The 26616-nt window shown below is 47.1% G+C and overlaps 1 protein-coding gene across 4 annotated transcripts; it reads left to right on the top strand.

The window, feature by feature from the left end:
• Window positions 1-3564: 3564 nt before the first annotated feature.
• Window positions 3565-22940, top strand: gabpb2a (GA binding protein transcription factor subunit beta 2a). 4 transcript variants are annotated; one of them, XM_017722774.2, is made up of 9 exons: window positions 3592-3722; window positions 4529-4622; window positions 5550-5657; window positions 6813-6980; window positions 13281-13475; window positions 15822-15963; window positions 17043-17207; window positions 19339-19454; window positions 20977-22940. In XM_017722774.2, the coding sequence occupies exons 3-9, from the start codon at window positions 5550-5552 to the stop codon at window positions 21292-21294; spliced, it is 1212 nt and encodes a 403-aa protein (XP_017578263.1). In that variant the 5' UTR covers window positions 3592-3722; window positions 4529-4622; the 3' UTR covers window positions 21295-22940. The 4 variants fall into 4 exon arrangements, with proteins under 4 accessions (XP_017578266.1, XP_017578265.1, XP_017578263.1 ...); XM_017722775.2 differs by having other exon boundaries at window positions 3623-3637; XM_017722777.2 differs by lacking the exon at window positions 4529-4622 and having other exon boundaries at window positions 3565-3637.
• Window positions 22941-26616: the final 3676 nt, after the last annotated feature.

A 26616-nucleotide genomic window follows, 5' to 3' on the forward strand; every position in this document is an offset into this window, starting at 1 on the left:
AAAGAATAGCATAAATTAGCAAACAGTTTGTTTTCCATAAGAATGAAGTGCAATACCTTAGCAACCATCTAGGACAGCATAGCAACACCTTAGCAACCACCTGGGATACCATGGTAATGCCTAGCAACACCTATAAACACCTTAGCAACTATATAGAACAGCATAGCAACACCTAGCAACACTTTAGCAACAATATGGAATACCATAGCAACACCTTAGCAACCACCTGGGATAGCATAGCAACATTTGGCAACACCTTAGCAACCATATGGGACAGCATAGCAACACCTTAGCAACAATATGGCATACCATTGCAACACCTTAGCAACTATATAGAACAGCATAGCAACACCTTAGCAACAATATGGAATACCATAGCAACACCTAGCAACCATCTAGGACAGCAGAGAAACAACCATCTGGGATACCATAGTAATGCCTAGCAACACTTTAGCAACCACCTGGGATGGCATAGCAACACCTAGCAACACCTTAGCAACCATATAGGACAGCATAGCAACAGTTAGAAAAACCTTAGCTATTATATGGAATACCATAGTTACGCCTTAGCAACGACTTGGGATAGCATAGCAACACTTGGCAACACCTTAGCAACCATATAGGACAGCATAGCAACACCTTAGCAACAATATGGCAATACGATTGCAACACCTTAGCAACTATATAGAACAGCATAGAAACACCTTAGCAACAATATGGAATACCATAGCAACACCTAGCAACCAGCAGAGAAACAACCATCTGGGATACCATAGCAACACCTAGCAACACTTTAGCAACCATATAGGACAGCATAGCAACAGTTAGAAAAACCTTAGCAATTATATGGAATACCATAGTTACGCCTTAGCAACGACCTGGGATAGCAAGCAACACTTGGCAACACCTTAGCAACCATATAGGACAGCATAGCAACACCTTAGCAACAATATGGCAATACGATTGCAACACCTTAGCAACTATATAGAACAGCATAGCAACACCTTAGCAACAATATGGAATACCATAGCAACACCTAGCAACCAGCAGAGAAACAACCATCTGGGATACCATAGCAACACCTAGCAACACTTTAGCAACCATATAGGACAGCATAGCAACAGTTAGAAAAATCTTAGCAATTATATGGAATACCATAGCAATGCCTTAGCAACCATGTAGGACAGCAAAGCAACACCTTAGCAACCATATGGTATTCCATATGGTTGCTAAGGTGTTGCTTTGCTGTCCTACATGGTTGCTACATGGTTGCTACATAGCAACAACTAGCAACATCTTAGCAACCATATGGAATACCATAGCAACACCTTAGCAACCATATGAAATACCATAGTGACACCTAGCAACTATATAGAACAGCATAGCAACACCTAGCAACAATGTGGAATACCATAGCAACCATGTAGGACAGCAAAGCAACACCTAAGCAACCATATGCAATACCATAGCAGCACCTTAGCAACCACCTGGTTAGCACGGCAACACCATCCATCCATCCATCCATTTTCTAATCCGCTTCTCCATCAGGGTCGCGGGGGGGTGCTGGAGCCTATCCCAGCAGTCTTTGGGCGGAAGGCAGAATACACCCTGGACAGGTCGACAGTCCATCACAGGGCAGACAATCACTCACACCTAGGGGTAATTTAGCATGTCCAATTGGCCTGCATGTCTTTGGACTGTGGGAGGAAACCGGAGAACCCGGAGGAAACCCACGCAGACACGGGGAGAACATGCAGACTCCACACAGAGAGGACCCCGGTCAGGGAATCGAACCCAGGCTGTCCTTGCTGTGAGGCGACAGCGCTACCCACCACGCCACCACGCCGCCCACTTGGCAACACCTTACCAACCATATAGGATAGCATAGTAACACCTAGCAACCACCTGGGATAGCATAGCAATGGCTAACAAAACCTTAGCAACCATATAGGACAGTATAGCAACATCTTAGCAACAATATGGAATAGCATACCAACACCTTAGCAACCATGTAGGAAAGCAAAGCAACACCTAGCGACACCTAAGCAACCATATGTTATTAGCTGACTTTTTCAAACCATCTTAAAGTTCCCATATTAGTTACTGTATAATGATTTTATTTACCATCCAGAACCATCAGAGAACCTACACGAGTCTTCTGAGCTTATATGGAATGTTGATGATGGAAAACAGTGGAAAATCTGGAATAATGAGTTTTCTCTGGGGACTATTTTGCCACACAGCGCCCTGCATGTCTCCCTCCACCATGAATGGAGTTGAAGTTCTCTAAACTCTCATAAAACAGCGTCTCAGTCATCAGGCAGTGAATTCAGAACCAGTTCATGTAGGAACTTCCTGTGAGGAGCTTTTAGAGGGGGACGTCTGGTTCCCATCACCACCACTGTGACTCGGTAAGTTTATCTAGAAACACCAAACCGCTCAGAACCACTTAGAACGACTTGGTTGAACTCCCCTTTAATGTGTGCTGTAGTGCAGGTGTATGAACGCTGCTTTTAAACTGCAGGCCAGCAGGGGGCGGTAATGCAGCACTGGCCCACCAAATGACCGCAGTCGACATTTAAAGCACCTCAGAAGAAGACGTGCTGGACACGTGAGTAACGTGCGAACGACTGACCTGGAGTTTTAGAAACGCACTTTCAATTATTTATTTATTTGTTTGTTTATTTATTTGTTTGTTTTGCTACAAACCCAGGGCCAGTACTTAAATCTGAAATGACCCATGAGCTGTGATATGAATATATAAAACCACCTCTCCAAACCGTCACGTCAGCATTTACTACTGAGCCCCGCTGGCGAACCTCCTGTAGAAATAAAAATAATGCGTGGGAACGAGATCCTAATGCGTGGCCACGACTTAGTAAGCCACAATTTCGTTCCCACGCCTTACTAAGTTATGGCTAATAAGGCGTGGCCACGCATTAGGATATCGTTCCCACGTGTTAATAAGACGTGGCCACGCATTATTTTTATCTCTATAGGACGTCACCAGCTCTAACGTGAATATTTTTAACCAAAATTCGGTTTAAAAACTCCAACATAAATATTTAAATATGAGGCTAAGTTTATAAAATCTCACATAAAACTACATCAACAATGTCTCAGATTATGGAGCCCCGCTGGTGAACATGCTGTTGATATAAAAATAATGCGTGGGAACGAGATGATTAAGTCGTGGCCATGACTTAGTAAGGCGTTAATAAAGTGTGGCCACGCATTTCACCGGCAGGGCTCTGTATCAGATAGATATTTAGGTATTAATATGTAAATTCTAACAAGAATATTTAAATGTGAAAAAATAACTTCTAAAAAAATAAAAACTAACTTTATATAATTTAGTGCATTCAGTTTTTATTCAAATATGAAAATTAACATATAAACTGCAACATGAATTATGTATTTAAATGTATTTCTAAGAATTAATATACTGTGGGACAATAATAATAATAATAATAATAAAAAACATTTATAAACTAATTTATTACAGGATTTTTTTGTCTGTCTAAGCGCTGAAATACTGAAGTTCCCCGCTTGGCCAGCAGGAGGCGGCGACGCGGCGCTTGGGCGGTTGTTGAGCCGCTCGGTGAGCTGAAGAAGAAGAGCAGCAGTAGTTTCAGTGGTGAGTTTTGAAAACTCACGAAATAAAAAATAAAATTTCAGCGCAAAAATCAGCTTTAAAAGGCTAATTCAGCGCCGCAGCGACGGTAAGAGAGATTCACTAAGCTCGCCTTTACAGTTTAGCCCGGGAAATGTTGAGATTTGGGCGGAAAAAGGCGCGATTTTTAAGTTTCAGCGACTAAACCGAAGAAAAACAGCTGCAAACAAAATTGACGTATTTACATATATTTACATATTTGCATATTCATACTGTGCTTTAGCCCCACACATCTGTGCTGGAGCGTTTCTGTTCGGGTTTATAAGCGCAGGCGGATCATTATAGGAGCATATTAGAGTTTATAAACGCAGTTATAGGTTAAAATGTTCGTGTTAAAGTTCAGAAATGTGGATTTAGCACTAAATATTCACAAATTAGGCAAATTAGCGCTTATTTATTCATGTTAGGGTTTGGTTCAATTTAAATATAATATTAGAGTGCACTTTTTAAAAAGGTGGTTGTCAGTAAAGGGAACGGTTCTAGTTAGGACCATGAGGTCTATGTAGAACCATTCCATGCTGTGATGGAGAATGTGTTCTATGTGGTTCTATACAGCACCAGAAAGGGTTCCTCTGTTGTTGCGATGTCAGGCTTACAGCCGTTTAGAAGCATCTTCAAAAAGGTTCTATATAGAATCGTAAAGGGTACATTTTACATCAGTCCAAAGAACCGTTTCACCACACCGAGAACCATTTGAGCGTGACATGCTTCTATATAGGACCCATGGTTCTAAATAGAACCCTTTGCTTCACTGAAGAACCCTGGAAGGCCCACCCTTTTAAAGCGAGTGCAGAGCTGTGTTGGGTCATGTTGCTCTGTTAATGTTATGCACTGCTGTTTTCTCCCCTTTCGCAGATTATTTCTCCTGCTGGTTTGGGTTTTAAAGACCGTTCACTGGGTTTAAAGTTAGACCTGCGTTCTTTTCTCTCTGTCCTAGAACCCAGTACAGGTAAATGTGCTTTAAACAGGCCTGAACCTGCTGAAAAACTGATCTAGATACGTTTCTGCGCTCACTGTCCATCTTATCAGCTCCACTTACTGTATAGCTGGACTCTGTAGTTCTACAGTTACAGACTGTAGTCCATCTGTTTCTCTGATACTCTGTTACCCTGTTCTTCAGTGGCCAGGACCCCCATGGACCCTCACAGAGCAGGTACTATTTGGGTGGTGGGTGATTCTCAGCACTGCAGTAACACTGATGTGGTGGTGGTGGTGTGTTAGTGTGTGTTGCGCTGGTCTGAGTGGATCAGACACAGCAGTGCTGCTGGAGTTTTTAAACACCTCAGTGTCGCTGCTGGCCTGAGAATAGTCCACCAACCAAAAATATCCAGCCAGCAGCGTCCTGTGGGCAGCGTCCTGTGGGCAGCGTCCTGTGGGCAGCGTCCTGTGGGCAGCGTCCTGTGACCACTGATGAAGGACTAGAGGATGACCAACACAAACTGCAGCAGCAGATGTGCTGTCGTCTCTGACGTTACATCTACAAGGTGGACCGACAAGGTAGGAGTGTCTAATAGTGGACAGTGAGTGGACACAGTGTTTAAAAACTCCAGCAGCACTGCTGTGTCTGATCCACTCAGACCAGCACAACACACACTAACACACCACCAGCACGTCAGTGTTACTGCAGCGCTGAGAATGACCCACCACCCAAATAGTACCTGCTCTGTGAGGGTCCATGGGGGTCCTGACCACTGAAGAACAGGGTACCAGAGTATCAGAGAAACAGATGGACTACAGTCTGTAACTGTAGAACTACAGAGTGCAGCTCTACAGTAAGTGGAGCTGATAAAGTGGACAGTGAGTGTAGAAACGAGGAGGTGGTCAGAGTGTTCTGCCTGTATAATATACTTGTTTTTGTCTCTCCTGTGTCGCTCAGATGTCCCTGGTGGACTTGGGGAAGCGGCTTTTGGAAGCTGCGCGGAACGGAGAGGATGAAGAAGTGCGGACACTGATGGCAAACGGAGCTCCTTTCACCACCGACTGGGTAAAGAACACAGATACACAGCCGAGCTCGGAGATCAGCTCAGCAGCGTGATGGAGTTCATACATAGAGAACCTTCAAACCTTGATCGGTGCAGCAGTTGAAGCACCACGATGCTGCGGCATTGAAGGTGGAACGGAAAATTTGCAAAAGGCAGTTCTAGATCAGGCATAGACCTCTGTGAGTGAAGCTTGTAAGACCTTCCATGTTTTGATTGAAGTCCGTGACGGACACATCCATGTGCGTTTGGTCTTCCGTCACTTTCACAGTGACTAGGCTGCCGCTCATATTCAGTCAGTGACTTATCTAGAACGTCCAGAAGGCCTAGTGTGACTTTTTCCCTGATAAAATTGGAAAGCAGAGTATAATTGGTTAATTCTGCTAGTTAATCTAACCTGTTAGGACTTCTCTTCAGCTCCTGAAGTCCTAACCAGTAGGAGAGCTCGCTTAGCTGTATCTACCTAGATACCACTGACAACATGGTTCCTGATTGGCCAGCTTTCCAATTTCTTACAATAATTTAACAGGTTTGTCTCACTTAAAAAAAAAAAAAAAAAAAAAAAGAGATGGTTCTTCAAGGGTTCTTTAGTATGTTCTATATAGAACCACAAACACTCAAAGAACTTTTTTCATGGTTAAAGGGTTCTTTGCATCGTTAAAGTGTTCTTAAGGTTGATGGGGAATGTGCTATAGGTGGTTCTATTTGGAACATTTTTGCACATGGTTCTACGTAGAAGAAACTTTTTGGTAATATATAGAACCGCTTTTCAAAAAGGTTCTATATAGAACCATACAGAACATTTTCTCCATCAGTCTGAAGAACCATTGTGCGATGCATAGAACTCTTCACTCATGCAAAGAGTTCTTTGAGTGTTAATGTTCTATATTTGATTTACTAAAGAACCCTTGAAGAACCAGAGTTTAAACAGTAAGTTGATTTTACTGAAAGAGAAGTAACTAAAAATTGCAGACAGGAAATCACTAGTCCTTCTCTGAAGGCCTGTTAAGGTCTGAAGGTTCCACTCTTAGCCTCAGTACAGAAACATTTAGAACCGTGCTCTGCCCTGCCTGAAGGCTGTGGTTGATCAGCATGGACTGCCTTGTGTTTGTTGTGAATACGCTGCAGTTTGATGGTGTTTTCTTGTTTGTGTGGTTTAGCTGGGAACCTCACCGCTGCACCTAGCGGCGCAGTACGGTCACTGCTCCACGGCCGAGGTGCTGCTGAGAGCGGGCATCAGTAAAGACGCCCGCACCAAGGTGGACAGGACCCCTCTGCATGTGGCAGCCACAGAGGGCCACGAGCTCATTGTGGATTTATTAATCAGAGTAAGTTCACAAACACAGTACAGCGGTCACAGTGCACACGCCGCCCATAGTGCTCGCCCATAGTGCTCACGCCGCCCATAGTGCTCGCCCATAGTGCTCACGCCGCCCATAGTGCTCGCCCATAGTGCTCACGCCGCCCATAGTGCTCGCCCATAGTGCTCACGCCGCCCATAGTGCTCGCCCATAGTGCTCACGCCGCCCATAGTGCTCGCCCATAGTGCTCACGCCGCCCATAGTGCTCGCCCATAGTGCTCACGCCGCCCATAGTGCTCGCCCATAGTGCTCACGCCGCCCATAGTGCTCGCCCATAGTGCTCACGCCGCCCATAGTGCTCACGCCGCCCATAGTGCTCACGCCGCCCATAGTGCTCACGCCGCCCATAGTGCTCGCCCATAGTGCTCACGCCGCCCATAGTGCTCGCCCATAGTGCTCACGCCGCCCATAGTGCTCGCCCATAGTGCTCACGCCGCCCATAGTGCTCGCCCATAGTGCTCACGCCGCCCATAGTGCTCACGCCGCCCATAGTGCACACGCCGCCCAAAGTGCACACGCCGCCCAAAGTGCTCTCATAATATTTATAGTGTCCATAGTGCTCACGCCGCCCATAGTGCACACGCCGTCCATAGTGCACACGCCGTCCATAGTGCTCACGCCGTCCATAGTGCTCATGGCGTTTATGGAATGTCCATAGCTCTCATAATGTTTATAGTGTCCATAGTGCTCACGCCGCCCATAGTGCTCACGCCGCCCACGCCGCCCATAGTGCTCACGCCGCCCATAGTGCTCACGCCACCCATAGTGCTCTCATAATGTTTATAGTGTCCATAGTGCTCACGCCGTCCATAGTACTCACGCTGTCCATAGTGCTCTCATAATGTTTATAGTGTCCATAGTGCTCACGCCGCCCAAAGTGCTCTCATAATGTTTATAGTGCCCATAGTGCACACGCCGCCCATAGTGCACACGCCGCCCATAGTGCACACGCCGCCCAAAGTGCTCTCATAATATTTATAGTGTCCATAGTGCTCACGCCGCCCATGGTGCTCATGCCGTCCATAGTGCTCACGCCGTCCATAGTGCTCATGGCGTTTATGGAATGTCCATAGCTCTCATGTTTATAGTGTCCATAGTGCTCACGCCGCCCATAGTGCTCACGCCGCCCATAGTGCTCACGCCACCCATAGTGCTCTCATAATATTTATAGTGTCCATAGTGCTCACGCCGCCCATAGTGCTCACGCCGCCCATAGTGCTCACGCCACCCATAGTGCTCTCATAATGTTTATAGTGTCCATAGTGCTCACGCCGCCCATAGTGCTCACGCCGTCCATAGTGCTCACGCCGCCCATAGTGCTCTCATAATGTTTATAGTGTCCATAGTGCTCACGCCGTCCATAGTGCTCACGCCGTCCATAGTGCTCTCATAATGTTCATAGTGTCCATAGTGCTCACGCCGTCCATAGTGCTCATGGCGTTTATGGAATGTCCATAGCTCTCATAATGTTTATAGTGTCCATAGTGCTCACGCCGCCCATAGTGCTCACGCCGCCCATAGTGCTCTCATAATGTTTATAGTGTCCATAGTGCTCACGCTGTCCATAGTGCTCACGCTGTCCATAGTGCTCTCATAATGTTTATAGTGTCCATAGTGCTCACGCCGCCCAAAGTGCTCTCATAATGTTTATAGTGCCCATAGTGCACACGCCGCCCATAGTGCACACGCCGCCCATAGTGCACACGCCGCCCAAAGTGCTCTCATAATATTTATAGTGTCCATAGTGCTCACGCCGCCCATGGTGCTCACGCCGCCCATAGTGCTCACGCCGCCCATAGTGCTCACGCCGCCCATAGTGCTCACGCCGCCCATAGTGCTCTCATAATTTTTATAGTGTCCATAGTGCTCACGCCGTCCATAGTGCTCACGCCGTCCATAGTGCTCACGCCGTCCATAGTGCTCTCATAATGTTTATAGTGTCCATAGTGCTCACGCCGTCCATAGTGCTCACGCCGTCCATAGTGCTCACGCCGTCCATAGTGCTCACGCCGTCCATAGTGCTCTCATAATGTTTATAGTTTCCATAGTGCACACGCCGCCCATAGTGCACACGCCGCCCATAGTGCAAACGCCGTCCATAGTGCTCTCATAATATTTATAGTGTCCATAGTGCTCACGCCGCCCATGGTGCTCACGCCGTCCATAGTGCTCATGGCGTTTATGGAATGTCCATAGCTCTCATAATTTTTATAGTGTCCATAGTGCTCACGCCGCCCATAGTGCTCACGCCGCCCATAGTGCTCTCATAATGTTTATAGTGCCCATAGTGCTCACGCCGCCCATAGTGCTCACGCCGCCCATAGTGCACACGCCGCCCAAAGTGCTCTCATAATGTTTATAGTGCCCATAGTGCACACGCCGCCCATAGTGCACACGCCGCCCAAAGTGCTCTCATAATATTTATAGTGTCCATAGTGCTCACGCCGCCCATGGTGCTCATGCCGCCCATAGTGCTCACGCCGCCCGTAGTGCTCACGCCGCCCGTAGTGCTCACGCCGCCCGTAGTGCTCACGCCGCCCGTAGTGCTCACGCCGCCCATAGTGCTCACGCCGCCCATAGTGCTCACGCCACCCATAGTGCTCTCATAATGTTTATAGTGTCCATAGTGCTCACGCCGCCCATAGTGCTCACGCCGTCCATAGTGCTCACGCCGTCCATAGTGCTCACGCCGTCCATAGTGCTCACGCCGTCCATAGTGCTCTCATAATGTTTATAGTGTCCATAGTGCTCACGCCGTCCATAGTGCTCACGCCGTCCATAGTGCTCACGCCGTCCATAGTGCTCTCATAATGTTTATAGTTTCCGTAGTGCACACGCCGCCCATAGTGCACACGCCGCCCAAAGTGCTCTCATAATATTTATAGTGTCCATAGTGCTCACGCCGCCCATGGTGCTCATGCCGTCCATAGTGCTCACGCCGTCCATAGTGCTCATGGCGTTTATGGAATGTCCATAGCTCTCATAATGTTTATAGTGCCCATAGTGCTCACGCCGCCCATAGTGCTCACGCCGCCCATAGTGCTCACGCCGCCCATAGTGCTCACGCCGCCCATAGTGCTCACGCCGCCCATAGTGCTCACGCCGCCCATAGTGCTCACGCCGCCCATAGTGCTCACGCCACCCATAGTGCTCTCATAATGTTTATAGTGTCCATAGTGCTCACGCCACCCATAGTGCTCACGCCGCCCATAGTGCTCACGCCGCCCATAGTGCTCTCATAATGTTTATAGTGTCCATAGTGCTCACGCCGCCCATAGTGCTCACGCCGCCCATAGTGCTCACGCCACCCATAGTGCTCTCATAATGTTTATAGTGTCCATAGTGCTCACGCCGCCCATAGTGCTCACGCCACCCATAGTGCTCTCATAATGTTTATAGTGTCCATAGTGCACACGCCGCCCATAGTGCACACGCCGCCCATAGTGCTCACGCCGCCCATAGTGCTCACGCCGCCCATAGTGCTCACGCCGCCCATAGTGCACACGCCGCCCAAAGTGCTCTCATAATGTTTATAGTGCCCATAGTGCACACGCCGCCCATAGTGCACACGCCGCCCATAGTGCACACGCCGCCCATAGTGCTCACGCCGCCCATAGTGCTCACGCCGCCCATAGTGCTCACGCCGCCCATAGTGCTCACGCCACCCATAGTGCTCTCATAATGTTTATAGTGTCCATAGTGCACACGCCGCCCATAGTGCACACGCCGCCCATAGTGCTCACGCCGCCCATAGTGCTCACGCCGCCCATAGTGCTCACGCCGCCCATAGTGCTCACGCCGCCCATAGTGCACACGCCGTCCATAGTGCTCACGCCGTCCATAGTGCTCACGCCGTCCATAGTGCTCACGCCGTCCATAGTGCTCACGGCGTCCATAGTGCTCTCATAATGTTTATAGTGCCCATAGTGCTCACGCCGCCCATAGTGCTCACGCCGCCCATAGTGCTCACGCCGCCCATAGTGCTCACGCCGCCCATAGTGCTCACGCCGCCCATAGTGCTCTCATAATGTTTATAGTGTCCATAGTGCTCACGCCGCCCATAGTGCTCACGCCGCCCATAGTGCTCACGCCGCCCATAGTGCTCTCATAATGTTTATAGTGTCCATAGTGCTCACGCCGCCCATAGTGCTCACGCCGCCCATAGTGCACACGCCGCCCAAAGTGCTCTCATAATATTTATAGTGTCCATAATGCTCACGCCGCCCATGGTGCTCACGCCGCCCATAGTGCACACGCCGCCCAAAGTGCTCTCATAATATTTATAGTGTCCATAATGCTCACGCCGTCCATGGTGCTCATGCCGTCCATAGTGCTCACGCCGTCCATAGTGCTCATGGCGTTTATGGAATGTCCATAGCTCTCATAATGTTTATAGTGTCCATAGTGCACACGCCGCCCAAAGTGCTCTCATAATATTTATAGTGTCCATAGTGCTCACGCCGCCCATGGTGCTCATGCCGTCCATAGTGCTCATGCCGTCCAAAGTGCTCTCATAATATTTATAGTGTCCATGGTGCTCACGCCGCCCATGGTGCTCACGCCGCCCATGGTGCTCACGCCGCCCATGGTGCTCACGCCGCCCACGCCGCCCATGGTGCTCACGCCGCCCATGGTGCTCACGCCGCCAATGGTGCTCACGCCGCCCATAGTGCTCACGCCGCCCATAGTGCTCTCATAATGTTTATAGTGTCCATAGTGCTCACGCCGTCCATAGTGCTCACGCCGCCCATAGTGCTCTCATAATGTTTATAGTGTCCATAGTGCTCACGCCGTCCATAGTGCTCACGCCGTCCATAGTGCTCACGCCGCCCATAGTGCTCTCATAATGTTTATAGTGTCCATAGTGCTCACGCCGTCCATAGTGCTCACGCCGCCCATAGTGCTCACGCCGCCCATAGTGCTCACGCCGCCCATAGTGCACACGCCGCCCATAGTGCACACGCCGCCCAAAGTGCTCTCATAATATTTATAGTGTCCATAGTGCTCACGCCGCCCAAAGTACTCTCATAATGTTTATAGTGTCCATAGTGCACACGCCGCCCATAGTGCACACGCCGCCCATAGTGCACACGCCGCCCAAAGTGCTCTCATAATATTTATAGTGTCCATGGTGCTCACGCCGCCCATGGTGCTCATGCCGTCCATAGTGCTCACGCCGCCCATAGTGCTCTCATAATGTTTATAGTGCCCATAGTGCACACGCCGCCCATAGTGCACACGCCGCCCATAGTGCACACGTAGTGCTCATGGCGTTTATGGAATGTCCATAGCGCTCATAACGTTCATAGTGTTCATGGTGCTCAGAACGTCCACGGAACGTTCATAATGTTCAGTGTTCATAGAATGTGCATAGAGCGTTTTTAGTGCTCACAGCGTTCTCAGCAGTGTTCTACACTGCTAGTGCTCCACTGGGCAACTGTCCAGGGTGGTTTGTGCTATATGAAGCGATGATTCCAGAGAGAAGATAAGCAGACACACTGGGAAAGACAGCAAAGTGCATTTTGGTTCCTCACGTTTGGCGGCGTTCGTTTCAGAACGTTCATTAGGTCCGACGCTAACGACTGTTTTTCCCTTGATTAATCTGTCAACTACTTTAATGATCAGCTGTTTGATCAACATGAAGATTTACCTTTTAAAAAATAGAAGTCTAATGATAAAGTCTATTTTCCCTGTACAAAGAAATAAAGGAATTAGACCCATCAGGCGCAACACACACACACACACACACACTGGCACCTTCAGTCAACATAGGATAAGCTTATTTATACAACAGCTTGTTCCAGCCGAGCAAGGCGATTGGTTGAGATTCGCGCTAACTGTGCTGTTATTTCACCGTAACATCACAGGGTTTTCACCAACACTGTATCACTCCGCTGAGACGCTGTTGCTAAGCAACACCTTTGACCGCTGTAGGAGACGCTCGAGCTGTATAGTTTGTGCACAAACAGAAAACGGACACTGTTAAAATCACATCTGACCGACAGCCGATTTGGTCCGACGCTGAACACTAAATTTCCAAACTGTGTGGAGCCGGAGAACGAACTTCCCGCTGTGCAGCGAGTGGGTGGAGCTCGTTACGCTGACGTAGCAACAAGCTGCTCGTTAAGGAGCTATAATTTATCTCGCGATGACACGCTCATTCTCGGGGTCTACTCGCTCTGCTTCAGAACTACAGGAGGAAAAATATAAACAAACTGTTCTGATTAGATGGTTCTGTCTCCTGATTTCCTTGCCTGTCCACTGTAGAGTGGAGCAGACATCAATGCCAAAGACATGCTGAAGATGACCGCTCTACACTGGGCTACTCAGCACGGACACCACAACGTTGCACAGCTGTTAATCAAACACGGCGCTGACGTTCACGCCCTCAGCAAGTTCGACAAGTCCCCCTTTGACATCGCGATGGACATCCAGCACGCGGGACTCGTGAGTTTACTCCAGGTGGGTTCTGTAAGTTCCGTAAGCTGTGTGAGTGAGGACGGTTCTCCTGGTTTGATACGTTCAGGTTCCACTCAAAGCCGTATAATCTCAGAAAATCCCCTGAACCGAAACCGCTCTGCTTGCTTTTTCACTGTCTTTCCAGCATCTTGATAGTCGAGTACAGACAGCCGTCACATGGCGTTATAATCGCGACGGAGGTCTTTGGGAGGTCGTGGGGATCAGGAACCCCACCGGTGTTTAAAATGTGGCTCAGAAGTCAGAAAATGACCGTTTATTGATCCCCTCGATTACACGGTTGACATTGTTGATAAAATACATATCTCACACATCTTCTAAGCCGCTTCTCCTTCTGGGTCGCGGGGGGTGCTGGAGCCTATCCCAGCAGTCATCGGGCGGAAGGCAGGATACACCCTGGATAGGTCGCCAGTCCATCACAGGGCGAGGTTTTATCATGAAAAAAAATTTATTCTTTAAGTGGAGAAATTTCACGCCCACATTTAACCCATCAATACAGTGAAACACCACATACACACTAGGGGGCAGTGAGTACACTTGCCCAGGGCAGTGGGCAGCCCAATCAAGACACCTGACCTGGGGGTTAGGTGTCTTGATCAAGGACACCTCAGTCACATGCTGTCGGCTCTGGGGATCGAACCAGCGACCTTCTGGTCATAAGGCTGGTTCCCTAACCTCCAGCCCACGACTGCCGCTGCCCACTCTGTCGGATTTGGTCTAAATGACTAGTTTATATAAAACCCAGACGACCAGACCTTATGTAGGTTTTCATGACCTCCCTTTTTCACTTCCTCTGCTTTCTTGACTACAATTCTTCGTTTAAAATGTAATTAGTTTTTAGAAAGAAAAAAAGTGTACTTTGGGAGGGAAAATCAGAAATTTAGATTTTTAAAATTTTTATATATATATATATATATATATATTTCAGTTCTGAATTCAGTTTGTAATAGAAATTTATTTACTTATTTATTTATGCATACATACGGTATTGGGATCCTGTCTCTCTTATTTATGTTTACTTTTATTTTAGATACAGTGTGAATCTTTAAAAATTTCTTTCCTTTTTGAAAGACTTTCACAAATAAAAAGAAAATTATTTTAAAAAATTTGGCTCAGCGAGCTCGCCAAGGCGCTGCATACACTGTCAAAAATGATGCAGCGTTTAAACTTAAAGCAAGTGACCTGGTCAGCGAGTTAACCGAACTTGTTAAAGAGTAGTTTGTGTTTTATGTTTAACTTTTTATTCCACGTTCAGTGAAGTCATTTTAAGTCGAGCGGGTTGCGTACTTGTTTTAATTTTAATATCTGTAATTTTTACAGAGAGCTGAGAGGCTCATATGTGAGCTGACTGGTAGTTTTAGGGAATTTTTTAAGAGTTCCAGCGAACGACCAGGATCACTGAACTGATTTTTCCTTTTTCTCTTTTATTTCCTTTTCTTCCCTCTCTCTGTCTCTGTGCTCCTTCTGCGTTGCTGTGCTGTTTTTCCCTTCTTTGCTTTGTTTCTCTGTCGCTGCTACAGTATCGCTCTGTTAACATTACGTTGACAAGTTTATCAGAAGTTAGGACCGTCCAGCAGGAATGTTGCTGGCTCTTTTCCTATTGGTCAGATTTCACATTATCAGGCCTCATTAACCAACTGTTCTTGAGAAGAAATTCTCCTTAAAATCCACAACCCTCAAATAAACAGAGCATCGCTTCATTATCAGCTACCAGCGCCGCTCTGTGGGCGACCCTGCCCGTCTGCAGGGACAGCAGAGGAGGGGAAAGTTCAGCTCCTCACTGCTGGGCTTTAGTTACATTTAGGGATCATACGCCTTCAAAGAGGGGGGCAGTTATTTATTATCACCCACCCCTAATTCTTCAGTGATATGAAGCTGAAGTCCGAGATTCTCCAGATTCTTGCTTGAACTTTCCCGTTCCACCTTAAATGGAGCCGTAGTTCTGATGCCTGAGGTGCCAGAATGTAACTGTTGCACCATTTAAGGTGGAACGGGAAATTTAGCTGCACTGATAGAGATTTTTAATGCTTGTTATGAAGAAAAAGGCCAAAACACACCGAAATGACATGAAACTAATATAATATGATGGTTACTGTAATTTTTTGAACAGAGTAAATTCTCATATTTGTGGGATTCTTTGGTCTCTTGTTCTCCGTCTCGCTGGTTTTTCCTCATGTCTCTCTGTTTGGAGTCTCTGTTTGGAGGACCATGTGGCCCCAACACTTCACCCCACCCCTCTATCTCAACACTAATCAGGACACCCCACCCCTAGACGTGAAGGGCTGAGTGGGTGAAATGTCACTGGGGCTGTTGATTTTCTCTGTTCCTCAGGAGGGCATGCGGAAGCAGGTGAACAGGAACGCAGAAGCTTCCATCATAAATGGAAACGTCGCCCCGCAGTTCATCATTCAGGGGGTCCCCAACATCCAGGGGGGAGTCATCAACATCGCCGATCTCATCAAACCCAACGCTGGTAACGAAACCGGCCTTCATGTCTTTATAAGTAGAGAAAACACTTTTTCCTCAAATCAAATTTATTTGTAGCGCTTTTTACAGCGGATGTTGTCACAAAGCAGCTTTACAGAATTTCGGAAAAGACAAAGTTTTAACAGGAGTGTAAGAATGTACAGAAACCCCCCGGTGGGCAAGCCAGGGGCAACAGTGGCAAGGAAAAACTCCCTCAGAACTGAGGAAGAAACCTTGGGAGGAACCAGGCTCACCAGGGGGGACCCATCCTCCTCTGGTCAAACTACCTACAAGTGATTATACTACTAATATTAATAGCAGTGTTATTGGTAAATTGGTATAATTGTAGACTGGTAAATCGTATTGTAGACACGTGTGACGTGGTACCAAAAACCACATTATCAAGTCTGTCAAATCCTGAAAAGAGGATTTCTACCTATTTCTTTTCTCAGTAGATAAACTCACCGAGTCAGAGCTGTTCACAGTGGTGGTGATAGGAACCAGACGTCCCTCTAAAAGCTCCTCACAAAGTTCCTACATGAGCTGGTTCTGAATTCACTGCCTGATGACTGAGACGCTGTTTTATGAGAGTTTAGAGAACTTCAACTCCATTCATGGTGGAGGGAGACATGCAGGGCGCTGTGCGGCAAAATAGTCCCCAAAGAAAACTGATTATTCCAGATTTTCCACTGTTTTCCATCATCAGCATTCCATATGAACTCAGAAGACTCGTGTAGGTTCTCTGGTGGTTCTGGATGGTAAATAAAGTGTCTGTATCTGTGTTGTAGTCATGGCGACGCCTGGTTCCCATCACCACCACTGTAAAGACACCTGCACCAAAGTGTTTCCCCTTTAACAGTGCACAAGATTTGAGACGAGCTTCTGATGATGTGTTAATGTGGTCAGCACGTTGCTGATTGGTGGTTATAAGCACCCCTTACCTGATAGCTACATTAGCCTTGCAGCTCCAGTGTTAAAAGTAAAGAGGCAATTTTTAGACACCAAACGTGATTTTTTTTTGGCTGATCCTAAATGTAATTTTTGTCTGAACTGCAGTTTTAACTGAACTTATGTTGTTTTGTCCAGGAGACACAGAGGAGGCAATTGCGGTCAGTGCCTTGGACACTGGCATCCAACAGGTGGTCAATGAAGCTGGTCAGAGGGTCATCACCATACTGACAGATGAACAGGGTCACCTGCAGACCAGACTGGGACAACCTGTCTTTGTGACTATGCAGAACGGACGGCAAGGTGAGACACTGCAGATCTGATAAGTGCAGAAAATCAGACGGTATCAGTAACTGGTTCAGTGTGTTTTCATGCTCTTAAGTAATCAGATAATGGGGAAACTCCAGGTCTACATGAGTCAGACAGTAATCAGATAATGGGGAAACTCCAGGTCTACAGGAGTCAGACAGTAATCAGATAATGGGGAAACTGCAGGTCAACAGGAGTCAGACAGTAATCAGATAATGGGGAACCTCCAGGTCTACAGGAGTCAGACAGTAATCAGATAATGGGGAAACTCCAGGTCTACAGGAGTCAGACAGTAATCAGATAATGGGGAAACTCCAGGTCTACAGGAGTCTGACAGTAATCAGATAACGGAGAAACTCCAGGTCTACAGGAGTCAGACAGTAATCAGATAATGGGGAAACTCCGGGTCTACAGGAGTCAGACAGTAATCAGATAATGGGGAAACTCCGGGTCTACAGGAGTCAGACAGTAATCAGATAATGGGGAAACTCCAGGTCTACAGGAGTCAGACAGTAATCAGATAATGGGGAACCTCCAGGTCTACAGGAGTCAGACAGTAATCAGATAATGGGGAAACTCCAGGTCTACAGGAGTCAGACAGTAATCAGATAATGGGGGAAACTCCGGGTCTACATGAGTCAGACAGTAATCAGATAATGGGGGAAACTCCGGGTCTACAGGAGTCAGACAGTAATCAGATAATGGGGGAAACTCCGGGTCTACAGGAGTCAGACAGTAATCAGATAATGGGGGGAAACTCCGGGTCTACAGGAGTCAGACAGTAATCAGATAATGGGGGAAACTCCGGGTCTACAGGAGTCAGACAGTAATCAGATAATGGGGGAAACTCCGGGTCTACAGGAGTCAGACAGTAATCAGATAATGGGGGAAACTCCGGGTCTACAGGAGTCAGACAGTAATCAGATAATGGGGGAAACTCCGGGTCTACAGGAGTCAGACAGTAATCAGATAATGGGGAAACTCCGGGTCTACAGGAGTCAGACAGTAATCAGATAATGGGGAAACTCCGGGTCTACAGGAGTCAGACAGTAATCAGATAATGGGGAAACTCCGGGTCTACAGGAGTCAGACAGTAATCAGATAATGGGGAAACTCCGGGTCTACAGGAGTCAGACAGTAATCAGATAATGGGGAAACTCCAGGTCTACAGGAGTCAGACATCCATCCATCCATCCATCCATTTTCTAAGCCGCTTCTCCGTCAGGGTCGCGGGGGGGTGCTGGAGCCTATCCCAGCAGTCTTCGGGCGGAAGGCAGGATACAGTAATCAGATAATGGGGAAACTCCAGGTCTACACGAGTCAGACAGTAATCAGATAATGGGGAAACTCCAGGTCTACACGAGTCAGACAGTAATCAGATAATGGGGAAACTCCAGGTCTACACGAGTCAGACAGTAATCAGATAATGGGGAAACTCCAGGTCTACAGGAGTCAGACAGTAATCAGATAATGGGGAAACTCCAGGTCTACATGAGTCAGACAGTAAACAGATAATGGGGAAACTCCAGGTCTACAGGAGTCAGACAGTAATCAGATAATGGGGAAACTCCAGGTCTACAGGAGTCAGACAGTAATCAGATAATGGGGAAACTCCAGGTCTACAGGAGTCAGACAGTAATCAGATAATGGGGAAACTCCAGGTCTACAGGAGTCAGACAGTAATCAGATAATGGGGAAACTCCAGGTCTACAGGAGTCAGACAGTAATCAGATAATGGGGAAACTCCAGGTCTACAGGAGTCAGACAGTAATCAGATAATGGGGAAACTCCAGATCTACAGGAGTCAGACTGTAATCAGATAATGGGGAAACTCCAGATCTACAGGAGTCTGTTTTCTCACGTGCTCAGACTGAGAGATCTGATAGAAATCAGAATCAGAGCTCAGAGCACTGAGAAATCTGACACCCGAGCTCAAATCCAGCCTCTTTATCAGATTTCTAGACCTTCCTGCGATCTGTTTACGTCACCATTTGAATAATCAGGTAATCGTTGTATGGCCTATGAAAAAAGTGCTGAGTGTAAACACGGTGTTATGGCTGTTTGTTGCTGCTGTTTTTCTGATCTTGCGTTATAATTAACTTTACCGGACTGTCCTGATGTCCAGTGTTGGCGGTTCCAGCCAGTCAGATTAAAGAAGAGGTGGTGGAGGAGGACGTCGAGCCTCCGACCCGGAGGAGGAAGATTGAAGTCTTGCCAAGTTCCATAGAGCAGAGTGATACGGTCAGTCTGTCAATCTGAACCATTTCATTAATTATTCGTTTGTTTGTTTGTTTTTAATGTGTCTCCTCCTCTTTTGTGAGTGTAACACTGACCATCACTGCTATGATCATTAATAGGACTACTGTTGGTATCTAATAGTAATTATGAGCTCTATATTATTATTATTATTATTATTATTATTATTGTGACCAGTCCCGTGCGTGTGTTGGGCTTAGGGAATATAGTCTGATCTATGTGCTGATTTGTTAATTAAATATTGATCACAAAGAAAATCTGCCCTATTACTCTAAACCCTTAAAAAGATGGTTCTTCAAGGGTTCTTTAGTAAAGAAAACGGTTCTATATAGAACCATGAACACTCAAGGAACCATTTGAATGATTAAATGGTCTTTCTATCATGAAAAGGTTTAGAGTGATGGAGAACCTGCTATAGGTGGTTCTATACAGAAGCTTGTTGAAAAGGGTTCTGCTGTGTTCTGAGCTTGTTACAGTAGAGGAACCCTTTTTGGTGCTATATAAAACCCTTTCATGATGGAAAGAACCCTTTAATCATGCATTGAGTCAAAGGTTTAATCAAGGGTTTTTAGTGAAGAGAGTGGTTCTGTATGAACAGAGAACCATTTGGATGCTTAAATGGTTCTTGGCATGGTGACATGGTTCTTCAGATTGATGGAGGATGTGTTATATTTTACATGGAACCTTTTTGAAAAGGATTCTGTATAGCACCAAAAAGGGCCTCTGTGCTATATAGAACCATATACAACACGTTCTCCATCAGTCTCTGGCATCTTTTAATGACAAGAACCCTTTAGTCATACAAATGGCTCTGAGTGTTCATGGTTCTATGCAGAACCAGTTGAAGAACCAGAGTGTACTGCAGGGTCTTCTGGACTCTAATTGTAGGCGATGCAGTAATGAAGCTGTAAGATCAGCGACGCTGAACATGAGATTTTTATATGTTAATACTAAGCAGGAATCCTCTGGAAGGGAACGTCCACTGATATTTCAGAAATTCACCCACAGTTCAGTGTTTGGGATGTAAACAGTCATTCAGAGTGGTTTGGTGTGAAGTGGCTCATTGCAGAATGCAGCTCACATCTCTGTCCCTCCCTCTGTCCCTCCCTCTGTCTCTCTCTCTCCCCCTCTCCCCCTCTCCCCCTCTGTCCCTCTCCCCCTCTGTCCCTCTCCCCCTCTGTCCCTCTCCCCCTCTGTCCCTCTCCCCCTCTGTCCCTCTCTCTCTCTGTCCCTCTGTCTGTCTCTCTCTTGCTCGCTCTCTCCCCTTTCCCCTCCTCTCTCTCTCTCACTCTCTCGCTTTCTCTCTCTCGCGCTCTCTCGCGCTCTCTCGCGCTCTCTCGCGCTCTCTCGCGCTCTCTCGCGCTCTCTCCTTTCCCCTCCTCTCTTTCTCCCTCCCCCTCCCCTCCTAACTCACTCGCTGGCGCGCTCTCTCGCGCTCTCTCTCGCTCGCTCGCTCTTTCTCTCTCACTCGCTCTTTCTCCCTCCCCCTGCTCTCCTCCTCCTGCAGGAGCAGTTGCAGAGGCAGCTGCAGGAGGCTAACCGTGCGGCGGCAGCGTATCACCAGCAGCTCCTGCAGAAGGAGAAGGAGGCGGAGGCGTACCGCCGGCAGCTGGAGGCCATGGCCAACGGACAGGCTGCCAACACCGCCAGCCTGGGGGGGCAGCAGGTCATCATCCAGGAGGAGGTGTGCGTGGACTCGCCGCAGATCGAGGGAGAGGAGGAGGTGCTGCTGCTCTCCGACGGAGACGTGGTGCTCAACACGGAGGAGATCGACTCCACAGAGGATCCTCAGAGCATAACCATCCACACTAAACTCATCTCATAGCCAGACGGACTCACGGACTCCGCTCAGGTGGTGAAACGTACACCAGCAGTTCGTTTCCTGCTCTTTCTCCTCGTTTTTAGCTGGACGCCTGTTTTTTTTCCTGTTTCTTTAGTACCGCTACTGTTTTTCCTTCTGTTCCCGTTTTTCTTCAAGACGAACCAGACGTCTCTCAAACATGAAGGTGCCAGAAACGGGGTTCTCGCAGTAAAGAACGTTTCAGATAAATAAGATGTGAGCGTGAAGACCCCCCCCCACCCCACCCCCACCCCCCCTCGACACAGTGTGAAGGCTCTACACTACAGTTTGGAATCAGATCAGTAATTTTTATTAGTTTAAGTACAATAACAATGTCCACAATGCAGATTTGAGCCTAAAATATACAGAAAAACATACTTTTGGATGTCGTGTTCAGTATTTTTCAGGTATTATGGCACCAAGCAGTTATAAGAGAATAAACACACTGTAAATACAGTCCTGAGGTTTAGACTCCTCTGTGAAAAAAACAGCAAACAAACTTCAGCAGGTAAATATTTGTGTGAAGTTATCTGAATTTCTCACTTATCTGGGGATGAAACACAATGTTTTGAATGATTTTATGACTTATACGTTAAATAATTCAAATAACATCAAATAAAAAAACAGAAAATCATCAAAATATGTAATTTCGACGAAATATTTTTAAGATCTGCACTGAGATGTTTCTCACCTCTGAAATTGACATTATTATTGAGTGTAGCTGTAATTTTAGAATGACCTCCAGCTCCGATCGTCGTTCTGTGATTAGAGATTATTAATAGGCAAGTTTGTAAATCTGTACTGGGAGTTACGTTTGCAGGACTAGACGCTCTTTAAAAAAAGATGGTTCTTTAACAAAGAAAACGGTTCTATATTAGACTCTTAGAACACTCAAAGAACGCTTTGCATGACTACAGTGTTATCCATGTTGATGGAGAACGTGTTATACATTTTTCAACATTTGAACCGTTTTGAAAAGAACCTTTTTGAAAAGGGTTCTATATAGTACCTAAAAGGGTTCTTTTGTTGTTACAGGCTTGACACCAGAACTGTAGTAGAACTCTTGAGTGATAAGAAGAAAAAGGTTCTGTATAGAACCATCTATAACACATGATTCATCGTTCTGGAGAACCCTTTCATGATGCAAAGAACCCTTTAAGTCTCTTTTCTCTGAGTGTTTATGATTCTGCTAAAGAACACTCGAAGAACCGTCGTTCTTATCTGCCACTTTCATTGAAAACATTGATTCCGAACTGATGTTAGTTTTTTTTTTTTTTTTCTGTGACCGTATCCTTTGGAACCCTTTAGAACCCTTTGGGAACCTTTATGTTTGGGAGATTTTGTTATAAGCAAGGGGACAGGCAGCAAACGGACTCTAAACAAACCTTTTCCATTATTTTTGTGTTCTTTGGTCTAGAAGGTCCAGATCAGCTTGGAGCGTTTAGCTTGTATTAGTTCAGTGTGATGTAGACGTGTCAGGAGGGCCGAGATGCTCTGGACTGTTCGCTCAGGAGAAGCTGTTCCACACGTCCTGTGATTTATCTTTATTCATTTTTCTTCTGTGAATCGTCCTGTTGTAGTAAAACGACCCCTCTTGCCCTCCGCTTAAAGACCCGCATTGCTCATTTGTAGATTTGTGTGGATTTTGTTCCGTTTTTTTCCTTTTTCCAGTGTTTAAATTTCACTCCGGCGGTTTTCAACCCAGGAGACGCCCTAAAGGACTCTGTTTACTCTGTTTACTCTGATAACTTATTTTCATTCGTTTTTTTCCAAGATCTCAAGTTACTTATACATTTATTGTGACCTAACGAATGTGACCTCAATAAAACAAATGCCCAACATGTCATCACTGATATAAATAACTGGAGATTTTGGGGGGAAAGCACAAATGAAAATAACTTGGCATGTAAATGTAAATCTATGACCCTTCAGTGCTTTCCAGTGAATTTCTGTTCCCAACAGCCAAAAACAAGGAGTGGCCAATAGGAGCTCTCCTTAGATCTTCTCCCATTGGTCAGGCCTGAGTTTACAATTAAAGGGGAACTTCAGTGGGTTTCCAGCCTAATCTCTGAGCCCTAACCTCTAGGCAGAACAGTGCCCCTGAACCTGACCCGAACCCCAACCTCCGGGCAGAACAGTGCCCCTGAACCTGACCCGAACCCCGACCTCCAGGCAGAAGAGTGCCCCTGAACCTGACCCGACCCCCGACCTCCGGGCAGAAGAGTGCCCCTGAACCTGACCCGAACCCCGACCTCCGGGCAGAACAGTGCCCCTGAGCCTGACCCGAACCCCGACCTCCGGGCAGAACAGTGCCCCTGAGCCTGACCCGAACCCCGACCTCCGGGCAGAAGAGTGCCCCTGAGCCTGACCCGAACCCCGACCTCCGGGCAGAACAGTGCCCCTGAGCCTGACCCGAACCCCGACCTCCGGGCAGAACAGTGCCCCTGAGCCTGACCCGAACCCCGACCTCCGGGCAGAACAGTGCCCCTGAGCCTGACCCGAACCCCGACCTCCGGGCAGAACAGTGCCCCTGAACCTGACCCGAACCCCGACCTCCGGGCAGAAGAGTGCCCCTGAACCTGACCCGAACCCCGACCTCCGGGCAGAAGAGTGCCCCTGAACCTGACCCGAACCCCAACCTCCGGGCAGAACAGTGCCCCTGAACCTGACCCAAACCCCGACCTCCAGGCAGAAGAGTGCCCCTGAACCTGACCCGAACCCCGACCTCCGGGCAGAAGAGTGCCCCTGAGCCTGACCCGAACCCCGACCTCCGGGCAGAACAGTGCCCCTGAACCTGACCTTAATGTTGATGATCAACCAAGTATCACCGGGAAGTTTGTTAATCATCTACATCTGTAGATCATCTGTAGGGGACCATTCAAATAAAGTGTGACCAAAAGCAGGAACTCCACTGGCTCAAAACTCACCGGTGGGCCGGTGGGCCTTTGCTATTGAGTTCAGGGGAATTTTCAGAGAAACTTTCAGGGAAACGGAGCAGATGCAGATTAGGCTGGATAGACACTGAAGTGTCCCTTTAAAGGCAAAAATGTCTGTATGTGAGGTGTAAACAGGTCCAGAGGGTTTGGTGTGAACTGGTTCAGACGTCTTTACAGTGATGGTGATGGGAACCAGGCGTCGCCATGGCTACAACACAGATATAGACACTTTATTTACCATCCAGAACCACCAGAGAACCTACACGAGTCTTCTGAGCTTATATGGAATGTTGATGATGGAAAACAGTGGAAAATCTGGAATAATAAGTTTTCTTTGGGGACTATTTTGCCGCACAGCGCCCTGCATGTCTCCCTCCACCATGAATGGAGTTGAAGTTCTCTAAACTCTCATAAAACAGCGTCTCAGTCATCAGGCAGTGAATTCAGACCCAGTTCATGTAGGAACTTTCTGTAGGAGCTTTTAGAGGGACGTCTGGTTCCCATCACCACCACTGTGAGCAGTTGACACTGTTATGCACAGTGTTGTAAAATTAGGTGGTGTTTCCCTTTCTGTGTGCCTTTTCATTGTAAAGGTGGCCTTTCATGTATTTTTATAATGGCTGAGATGATTTTCAGGGCTGGTTTATACGGAATTTATGAGCAGACGATACCGACTATGATCTGAACTCATAAAACTCGCTCTTAAGAATAAGAAGTCTGATCATTAAACGCTTGACTCAAACTTTATGATCCCTCTTAAGCCGACAGGGGACATCAGCTTTCTCACGTTCCTCGTTAAGTGTGGTGTTTCAGTGATCTGAGCGGCTCTGTGAACGCGGCCGGCTGCTGACTGGGCCCTGGATGATTTTTTAATCCACATATTTATTATTGGTCATTATAACTGTGGATGTAGTTTGGTGTACATTAATAAAAACAACAGTAACGGTTCTCACTTCAGTGCCTACAAACTCACCAAACCTCCAAACTCTTTCATCAGCAAAAATAAATGACCTGAGGGGGGCTTCCTTACCCATGTAGGGGGGCATACTGCCCTCATAGTCAAGTTAATTCAAAGTTTATTTACACCAATCAGGCAGAACGTTCTGACCACCACCTTGTTTCTACACTCACTGTCCACTTTATCAGCTCCACTTACTGTATAGCTGCACTCTGTAGTTCTACAGTTACAGACTGTAGTCCATCTGTTTCTCTGATACTCTGTTACCCTGTTCTTCAGTGGTCAGGACCCCCATGGACCCTCACAGAGCAGGATTCTAATTGGGTGGTGGGTCATTCTCAGCGCTGCAGTAACACTGACGTGGTGGTGGTGTGTTAGTGTGTTGCGCTGGTCTGAGTGGATCAGACACAGCAGTGCTGCTGGAGTTTTTAAACACTGTGTCCACTCACTGTCCACTCTATTAGACACTCCTACCTTGTCGGTCCACCTTGTAGATGTAAAGTCAGAGACGACAGCTCATCTGCTGCTGCACAGTTTGTGTTGGTCATCCTCTAGTCCTTCATCAGTGGTCACAGGACGCTGCCCACAGGACGCTGTTGGCTGGATGTTTTTGGTTGGTGGACTGTTCTCAGTCCAGCAGGGACAATGAGGTGTTTAAAAACTCCTGCAGCACTGCTGATCCACTCAGACCAGCACAACACACACTAACACACTAGTGTAACAAACTCGTGTTACTGCAGTGCTGAGAATGACCCACCACCCAAACAGTACCTGCTCTGTGAGGGTCCATGGGGGTCCTGACCACTGAAGAACAGGGTAACAGTATCAGAGAAACAGATGGACTAGAACTGATTATACAGTTTCTTTTACAAAATTTAGGATAAACAGTTTCTCATGTTTACTGATGAATCAGCTCAGCCCACTAGCTTCCGCTCTGGAGTGTGTGGAGTCAGCAGGGCTGACAAGACATAGAAAAGGGTAAATCGGGTGGAGACGGTGGTGCGTTGCACAAGTGTTACAGCAGGGAGGGCCGTTCCTGGTGTCCTAGCTTATTCTGTTATAGAACACATCTTTAGTAGGTGTGTACACTGAACTGAGCACTTATAAGACTCTGTTACTCGGTTCAACCCACGTTTTGTAGCGAAACTCCACGTTTTGAGGCTGAACGCACCGCTGGGGTTCGAGTTTCTTTCTTTTAGGGGCAAAAAGATTAGAGTTAATCAGCCACGGCAGACAGACTGAGCTCAAAGACCCTGAATATTAATTATTCTCCAGGGTGTGTGTTGGTTTGTCCATCTGAATTTTCGTGACCAAATCATAAGGCAAATTATTCAGTACCTGCATGAAATAAATGAACATTATTTATTTTATAAAATCTCCCCTCAAATGAACAGAACGTGCGTTTTATGATCT

Source organism: Pygocentrus nattereri, chromosome 27 (assembly GCF_015220715.1).
Source record: "Pygocentrus nattereri isolate fPygNat1 chromosome 27, fPygNat1.pri, whole genome shotgun sequence".
Lineage (NCBI taxonomy): Eukaryota > Metazoa > Chordata > Actinopteri > Characiformes > Serrasalmidae > Pygocentrus > Pygocentrus nattereri.

Coding starts and splice junctions, on each gene's coding strand:
- gabpb2a (XM_017722777.2), top strand. CDS start 5,550: ATGTCCCTGGTGGACTTGGGGAAGCGGCTTTTGGAAGCTGCGCGGAAC. Junction 13,476..15,821: donor GACTCGTGAGTTTACTCCAG/GTGGGTTCTGTA, acceptor TCTGTTCCTCAG/GAGGGCATGCGGAAGCAGGT. Junction 17,208..19,338: donor TATGCAGAACGGACGGCAAG/GTGAGACACTGC, acceptor CCTGATGTCCAG/TGTTGGCGGTTCCAGCCAGT.